Raw genomic sequence first — 9299 nt, forward strand, 5'->3', positions numbered from 1 at the left:
AGTTATAGGAGATGACATTACACGTTTTTTCATTTCCAGTAAAGACTGTTGAAAATCCTGGTTTAAAATTGCGTTTTGGCTAAAAGTGAAAGTTTGTATGATTTTTTTTGGTCTTAAATGGTAACGTCATTTTTCATCAGAGCAAACCCGCTACATTTTTCCTAATGCAGCAAGGGATCTTTTATATGCACTTTCCCAGTTGACCAGTTGTGGTGCTGGCTGGAATGGAAAAAAACCCATTCAGCTGAATGGATGATTTGCTGTATAGTGTAAGTACTGAAAACATTAAAATGCTGTCACATATAAAGTGTCCTTGCTTTTAAATAATGTTTAGCATAGGTATTTTTGTAAGACGATTTGCGATGCTTACGTGAAAGCAAAACTAGGAATAACAGTTTTTAATCATTGTTGGGAATACGAAGTATAGAGTGAAATAAATTTTAACTATAATCTTGTACACTTGTTAATCTTTAAACTAAATTTGAATTGGTGACATAATTTGTTTGATTTTCGGATAAAGTTAGGAACCTTTAGGGTAGGTATTCTGTACGACACTTTGCAGTGCTTATGTGAAAGCAAAAGTAGGAATAGCACATTTTACTCTATTGGGAATACAAAGTATACAGTAAAATAGATTTAAACCATATGGCTCATAGTTCGTTATTTTATCATAAAGTTAATCTTTAAATTACTATAGTCCATCCCACGCTTTCTTTATGCTATGGAATTTACTACAAGTTATTTATTTCTGAGCAGATTGTTTTCTAAATTGGACACAAAAATTGTATTTTTTTTATATTTCCAAAACACTTTTATTTCTTATGTCAAACAAAAATGAAATTATTTACAAAAAACATTTTTGTAGGAGAATGGGACGGACTATAAATATATTGTATTGTTTAAAAAATCAATGACTTTATGTTTTTGATCACACTAATGCTGGATCTGGACACCCACAGGACTATTTTATTTCCTACTACAGTAAAGCCTTTTCTGGATCTGGACACCCACAGGACTATGTAAAAAGCCAACTTAGAAGGGGTATCCAGTTTAGAAAGGTTGTGTTCTGTACTAATAGTTAAAAAAGGACCATAAAAAACCCCTTTGATTCTGAGGCAGTAAAGATAGGGAATATTATTTCAAGATACTTTAGCAACTTTATACTCTGTCTATTTAGTGTTGTTCTATCACATTTGGTTATTTCAAGATACTTTAGCAACTTCATACTCTGGCTATTTAGTGTTGTTCTATCACATTCGGTTATTTCAAGTTACTTTAGCAACTTCATACTCTGGCTATTTAGTGTTGTTCTATCACATTCAGTTATTTCAAGATACTTTAGCAACTTCATACTCTTGCTATTTAGTGTTGTTCTATCACATTCAGTTATTTCAAGATACTTTAGCAACTTCATACTCTGGCTATTTAGTGTTGTTCTATTACATTCAGTTATTTCAAGATACTTTAGCAACTTAATACTCTGGCTATTTAGTGTTCTATCACATTCAGTTATTTCACTCTGGCTATTTAGTGTTCTATCACATTCAGTTATTTCAAGATACTTTAGCAACTTCATACTCTGGCAATTTAGTGTTGTTCTATCACATTCAGTTATTTCAAGATACTTTAGCAACTTAATACTCTGGCTATTTAGTGTTCTATCACATTCAGTTATTTCAAGATACTTTAGCAACTTAATACTCTGGCTATTTAGTGTTGTTCTATCACATTCAGTTATTTCAAGATACTTTAGCAACTTCATACTCTGGCTATTTAGTGTTGTTCTATCACATTCAGTTATTTCAAGATACTTTAGCAACTTAATACTCTGGCTATTTAGTGTTCTATCACATTCAGTTATTTCAAGATACTTTAGCAACTTAATACTCTGGCTATTTAGTGTTGTTCTATCACATTCGGTTATTTCAACGTGGTCTAGCTAGTGGAGAGAAAAGCAGTTGGCACCACATAAGCTTGTTTTGTTTAACGACACCACTAGAACACATTGATTTATTGTTAAACATCTGGTAATTTTGACATACAGTTCAGAGAGGAAACCCGCTACATTTGTTCCATTAGTATCAAGGGATGTTTTATATGCATCATCCCACGGACAGGATAGCACATACCACGACCTTTGATATACCAGTCGTAGTAGACTGGATGGTACAAAAAATAGCCCAATGGGCCACTGACTGAGATCGATCCCAGAACGACCGCACATCAAGCGAGCCCTTTACCACTGGGCCACTGACTGAGATCGATCCCAGAACGACCGCACATCAAGCGAGCCCTTTACCACTGGGCCACTGACTGAGATCGATCCCAGAACGACCGCACATCAAGCGAGCCCTTTACCACTGGGCCACTGACTTAGATCGATCCCAGAACGACCGCACATCAAGCGAGCCCTTTACCACTGGGCCACTGACTGAGATCGATCCCAGAACGACCGCACATCAAGCGAGCCCTTTACCACTGGGCCACTGACTGAGATCGATCCCAGAACGACCGCACATCAAGCGAGCCCTTTACCACTGGGCCACTGACTGAGATCGATCCCAGAACGACCGCACATCAAGCGAGCCCTTTACCACTGGGCTACTGACTTAGATCGATCCCAGAACGACCGCACATCAAGCGAGCCCTTTACCACTGGGCTACTGACTTAGATCGATCCCAGAACGACCGCACATCAAGCGAGCCCTTTACCACTGGGCCACTGACTGAGATCGATCCCAGAACGACCGCACATCAAGCGAGCCCTTTACCACTGGGCCACTGACTTAGATCGATCCCAGAACGACCGCACATCAAGCGAGCCCTTTACCACTGGGCCACTGACTGAGATCGATCCCAGAACGACCGCACATCAAGCGAGCCCTTTACCACTGGGCCACTGACTTAGATCGATCCCAGAACGACCGCACATCAAGCGAGCCCTTTACCACTGGGCCACTGACTGAGATCGATCCCAGAACGACCGCACATCAAGCGAGCCCTTTACCACTGGGCCACTGACTGAGATCGATCCCAGAACGACCGCACATCAAGCGAGCCCTTTACCACTGGGCCACTGACTTAGATCGATCCCAGAACGACCGCACATCAAGCGAGCCCTTTACCACTGGGCCACTGACTTAGATCGATCCCAGAACGACCGCACATCAAGCGAGCCCTTTACCACTGGGCCACTGACTTAGATCGATCCCAGAACGACCACACATCAAGCGAGCCCTTTACCACTGGGCCACTGACTGAGATCGATCCCAGAACGACCGCACATCAAGCGAGCCCTTTACCACTGGGCCACTGACTGAGATCGATCCCAGAACGACCGCACATCAAGCGAGCCCTTTACCACTGGGCCACTGACTTAGATCGATCCCAGAACGACCGCACATCAAGCGAGCCCTTTACCACTGGGCCACTGACTTAGATCGATCCCAGAACGACCGCACATCAAGCGAGCCCTTTACCACTGGGCTGTCCCGCCCCTTGACACCACATAGCAAAGAGGATATTTTATATGGATTTTTCCAGTGGTCAAGACAACACATACCACAGCTTTTGATAGGGCACTTTCTGGGAAGGAAACAGCATGTAACTAGTTTTGATTGTACTATAACATAAGAGTTGTAAGTGAGGCCATGAATTACTTTAATCCCGTTCCAACCACAGAATGATTGTGGTATCAGACCGGTGTGTACTGTTTTGTCTGTGATTAAGAATATATAAAAGGTTCCTTGCTGCTAATTGAAAAAGTAACCTGTGCGGATACAGTGCGATTTTCTTCTCTACTACTAAACTCTTATGTCAAGACATCTAACAGACTATGTAAAAAGTGCTGGCCCTTTACCAGTGACCAGTTTAGAAACATTTGTTCTGTACTCCCAGTTAGAAAAGGACCATGAAAATATTTTTTAAATCTGAAACAGTAATAGATCAGGGAATATCATACATCACATTTAGCAACTTGATACTCTGGTATTTACCACTGGGTCTATCACATTCCAGTTATTTCAAACGAGCCCTCTAGCTAGGGGAGACCCCAAAAGCGCACCACATTTTTTCCTTGTGTTTAACCACTGGGCACGCTGATTCTTAGATTTCTTGAAATTGCACGTTGATTGTCTGGGTAATTTTGACATATAGTTTTAGAGAGGAGACGAAAAATAGCCCAATGGGCCACTGACTTAGATCGATCCCAGAACGACCGCACAGCAAGTGAGTGCTTTACCACTGGGCTGTCCCACCCCTTGACACCACATAGCAAAAAGGATATTTTATATGTATTTTTACAATGGTCAAGACAGTACATACCACAGCTTTTGATAGGGTACTTGCTGGGAAGGAAACAGCATGTAACTAGTTTTAACTCTGTACTATAACATAAGAGTTGTAAGTCAGGCCATGAATTACTTTAATCCCGTTCCAACCATTGTGGTATCAGTCTGGTATGTGCTGTTTTCTCTGTGATTAAGAACATAAAAGGTCCATTGCTGCTAATTGAAAAAGTAACCTGTGCGGATACAGTGGTATTCTTCTCTATCTAAACTACGTGTCAAGACATATAACAGCCTCAGTTTGAAATGTGCTGGGGTGTAGTGAAACAAACATTTCCTTCCTTCAGTTTGAAATATATATTAAATATTTAAAGTTAAATTAAACTGGAATAAAATCAGGTAAATATCATACACCAAATGTTTGTTTGACTTTATTTTACCAAGGTCAAACACTTGTAATGAAAACAATTTCTTTTGTGCGGGGTAAAACCCAAAACCAGGAAGTTGGAACACATTTTTCCCCTGTCAAGTGTCTGCTTGAGGGGGTACACTATTCAATAGATTATTGTTATCTAACAGTTTCCTTCTTGAAACTCCAATGAGTCATTGTGTGGGTAACGCATGTGACGGATCTTTTACAGATAATACACGTACCCTGGCTAAATCTCTTCAGTTGAGTTTGTGTTTCCAGACTGAACGTTACTAAGCATGTTTGCAGTAGCAGTATTCCTTGGTCTCGTGGCCGCATCCTCGGCCAGGCCCCAGTTTGTAGAGATGTTTAACATGGCTTCAGCCATGAGGTCCCAGGAGGAAACCATGACCCAGGTGAGGATGTTCCAGAACAAGAGTGCCAAGACATCCTACTTCCCGTACCACGACACCTGGAAACAGTTCAAGATTGAATATGGTCAGTTGTAGGTGTCTCTCTCTCTCTCTCTCTCTCCACCCACCCCCTCTCTCTGTCTGTCTGTCTCTCCCTCTCCCTCCAGCCTCTCTCTCTGTCTGTCTGTCTGTCTGTCTGTCTGTCTCTCTCTCTCTCTCTCTCTGTCTGTCTGTCTGTCTTTCTCTCCCTCCACCCTCTCTCTCTGTATCTCTCTCTCCCTCCTTCCCCCCTCTCTCTGTCTATCTCTCTCCCTCCCTCCACCCCCCTCTCTCCCTCCACCCCCTCTCTCTGTCACTCTCTCTCCCTCCACGCTCTCTCTCTGTATCTCTCTCTGTCTCTCCCTACCTCCACCCCCCTCTCTCTGTCTGTCTGTCTATCTCTCTCTCTCCCTCCCTCCACCCCCCTCTCTCTCTCCCTCCACCCCCTCTCTCTCTCTCCCTCCACCCCCTCTGTCTGTCTGTCTTTCTCTCTCTCCCTCCACCCTCTCTCTGTATCTCTCTCTCATTCCCTCCCTCCACCCCCTCTCTCCCTCCCTCCACCCCTTCTCTCTGTCTATCTCTCACCCTCCCACCACCCCCCATCTCTCTCTTTCTCTCTCCCTCCACCCCTTCTCTCTGTCTGTCTGATCTGTCTGTCTCTCTCTCAGAACCTCTCTATCTGTATCTCTCTCCCTCCCACCCTCCACCAACTGAGCTAGAGTCCCTCCCTCCACCCCCCTGTCTGTCTGTAGATCTCTCTGTATCTCCCTCCACCCCCCTCCACCCCCCCTCTCTCTGTCCCGTCTGTCTGTCTCTCTCTCTCCCTCCCACCCCGACTCTCAACTGAGCTCCCTCCTGTAACACCCCCCCCTCTGTCTGTCTATCTTTCTAGAGATCCCTAACCCCCCCCCTCTCTCCCTCCCTCCACCCCCTCTCTCTCTCTGTCTATCTCTCTCTCTCTAGAGATCCTCCACCCCCCCTCTCTCCCCCCTCCACAACCCCCCTAGAGATCCTCTAACCCTCCACCCCCCCACTCTGAATCTCTCTCTAGAGATCCTCTCCTTCCCCCCCCTCTCTCTGTCTGTCTGAGCTCTCTCCTCTCTCTCTCTTTTTCTCTCTCTCCACCCCCCCCCCTCTCTCTCTTCAAAGACTTAGTGTAGTAAAACTCACCACCCCAATGTAGTTTTCTCTCTGTCTGTCCTGTCTCCCCCCTCTCTCCACCCCCCCCTCAAACTTTTGTCTGATCTGTCTGTCTCTCTTTCTCTCTCTCTCCTCCACCCCCCCCCCAAACAACTCTAGAGATCCTCTCTCTCTCTCTCTCTCCAAAGACTTAGTGTAGAAACTCACCAAATAAATGTAGTTTTAAAAATGTCTTAGAGTTGTGAAAGAAATATTGCTTTTCATCTATTTGTAAGAGAAAATTAATCTAAATACTGTAGCATTTTCATTGTGTGGGATTGTTTGTGAAAATTTCTGTATTTCTTTTTAACTAGCTTTGCAATTGAAATCTTATCTGGATCATACTCATGAGTAATTTTTAGGCAAATATATCTAGAAATGAAGTTGGTTTCTGGATTCTTAGTATTTGTTTATTTTATTTATTTATTTAATTACTTGTTTTTGTTTGTTATCCTCCTATAATCTGTAATACTTACTAACCTCCCTTGCAGGAAAATCGTATGAGAGTCCCGAGATTGAACAAGGTCGTAAAGCTATCTTCATGGAAAATGTTAAAATAATTGAACTGCATAACATCAAGTTCAACAACCGAGAAAAGAGCTACTTCTTGGACATCAACCAGTTTGCTGATATGGTCAGTTACACAGTTATTTCCCTTTCTAATAGTCTGATTTCGTGTTTGTTTGTACCGGCCTCGGTGGCATCCTAGTTAAGCCATCAGACATAAGGCTGGTAGGTACAGGGTTCGCAGCCCGGTACCAGCTCCTATGCAGAGCGAGTTTTAACGACTCAATGGGTAGCTGTAAGACCACTATACCCTCTTCTTTTTCACTAACCAGTAACAACTAACCCACTGTCCTGGACAGACAGCACAGATAGCTGAGGTGTGTGCCCAGGAGAGTGTGCTTGAACGTTGAATATAAGCACGAAAATAAGTTGAAATGAAATGTTTGTTTGTAAAAGTTAAAGATTGTTTTGTTTAACACACCCACTAGGGCACATTGATTTATTAATCATTGGCTAATGAATGTCAAATATTTGGTAATTTTGACATATAGTCTCAGAGAGGAAACCCGCTACATTTTTCCATTTTAGCAAGGGATCTTTTATATGTACCATACTGTTTGTATGGAAAAATGCATTCAAAGGATGGTGGTGGGTTTCCTCTCTCCAATATTCTGAGGGGTGGGGACACATCCTTTAGCGGGGGTCACAGCCTGTAGGGTGGGGGACAAGCTATATGTTTACCTTTATTTATATCCAGTAGGACAAAAAAAAGTATTGTTTTGTCCTAGAAGGGGTGTTTGTGTGGGATGGATGTTCAGGACAGCATATACCATGATCTTTGATATACCAATTATTGGGTACTGGTTGGGATGGGAAAAACAATGGATCTAGTGAGCACCTCAGGTGAGCACTCGAACAACTGAGATAGAGATCCTGTATCACTCCCCATCCCACTCGAACAACTGAGATAGAGATCCTGTAACACTCCCCATCCCACTCGAACAACTGAGATAGAGATCCTGTAACACTCCCCATCCCACTCGAACAACTGAGATAGAGATCCTGTAACACTCCCCATCCCACCCATCCCCAAATAGTCTACTCTCAATGTTTAAAATATTGTAAAATTAATGTACTAGAGATCACAGCTTTATAAATGAGGTAATTTACACAATGTTCTTTAATTATTTATAAATTTTAAAATGTTTTAGGTCTTGTTATATCTATATATTTTTCAGACCAATGATGAATTCCGGGCTTTCAATGGATTTGGAAAAACAATGGCACCTAAAGCACACCGAGCGTGTTCCAGTTTTCTAGGATTTTCTGGGATCAAACTGCCAAGCACGGTTGACTGGAGAAAGCGTGGATACGTGACCCCGGTAAAGAACCAGGTTAGTGTTGTGGTTCGCACTATTTATAATTGATATAATTGATAGTTTTCAGTATCGAACTAGGAAGTAAAATACGGCCTGCTGTTATGTTTTCAAAATAGCTGGCCAAAAGAAATATATCCTGCTGGAAATAAGGCTGCATATAGTTTGGGATGTTGTGTGGAAAATGAGGACCTGTGAGATGTATTTTAGAGTGTTATGGAATTAAAATATTACACAATCACAAGCTAAACAGCAGATGAGATATTTGTACATAAATCTGTCTCTTGAAAAATGACCTGCAGTTTTTGTGTGGATTAAGCAGGTGAATTTCTATTTCACTGTGTAGGTTTAAAAAATGGACTGCGTTTCACAGGCCGCTATTTCGAGTCTTATTACAAACACTGAATTGGACTAACTTTCTTAATTCTGGAATATTTGTATTACCGGGTACTCAACAACTTCCAAATATGATATTTCGCAGGATTAAATTTTAAAATTGGATAAATGTATTGTAGACCTTGTCATGTTATATGTCTGTTTTCTCTTCTTTCTTTTTTACAGAAACAATGTGGATCATGTTGGGCATTCAGTACGGTATGTAGTACTTTCAGCTTTAACCTACAAAGAAATAAATGCATGTATCAATACAAATCAGTTGAATCATTATGTTACTACATATATCTGTAAAGCACCGGCCTCCAATAAGCGCCAGGTAAGACAGCCGAAAACTGATTACTCCCTGGCCTGTTCCAGCAATGACGTTGATGCTAGGCACTTTACGTGAACAAATAATATTAATATGTTCATTGTTTTGTTGAAGTTTAAAGTTTTGTTACAGTTAAATTTTACAAATAAATAAAATTGTAAAACGCTTTTGAAAAAATAAAGGCCGTGTCTCCAATAAGCGCTGGTCTCCAATAAGCGTCGGGTCTGCGACCATATTGAAATGAATAAGCACCTGGGCACTTATTAGAGGAAATACGGTATTCAGATGTCTGTTTATTATAACCTTGTGGACGTCTTTCAATTACAGGCAGTTGTGATGGGGCAGTAGACAATCTTCAATGTTGGGAAGGGTAATAGCCACGTT

At 41.9% G+C, this 9299-nt stretch overlaps 1 protein-coding gene across 1 annotated transcript; it reads left to right on the top strand.

Moving 5' to 3' along the window:
- Positions 1-4994: 4994 nt before the first annotated feature.
- Positions 4995-8803, top strand: LOC121366123 (cathepsin L2-like; the record flags this gene model as incomplete). The annotated part of the gene is made up of 4 exons (XM_041490695.1): positions 4995-5193; positions 6818-6960; positions 8072-8227; positions 8771-8803. Coding segments are annotated over exons 1-4 (531 nt in total), but the record flags the coding sequence as incomplete, so codon positions are not given.
- Between the last annotated feature and the right edge of the window lie 496 nt (positions 8804-9299).

This window comes from Gigantopelta aegis, unplaced genomic scaffold, assembly GCF_016097555.1.
Source record: "Gigantopelta aegis isolate Gae_Host unplaced genomic scaffold, Gae_host_genome ctg4817_pilon_pilon, whole genome shotgun sequence".
Lineage (NCBI taxonomy): Eukaryota > Metazoa > Mollusca > Gastropoda > Neomphalida > Peltospiridae > Gigantopelta > Gigantopelta aegis.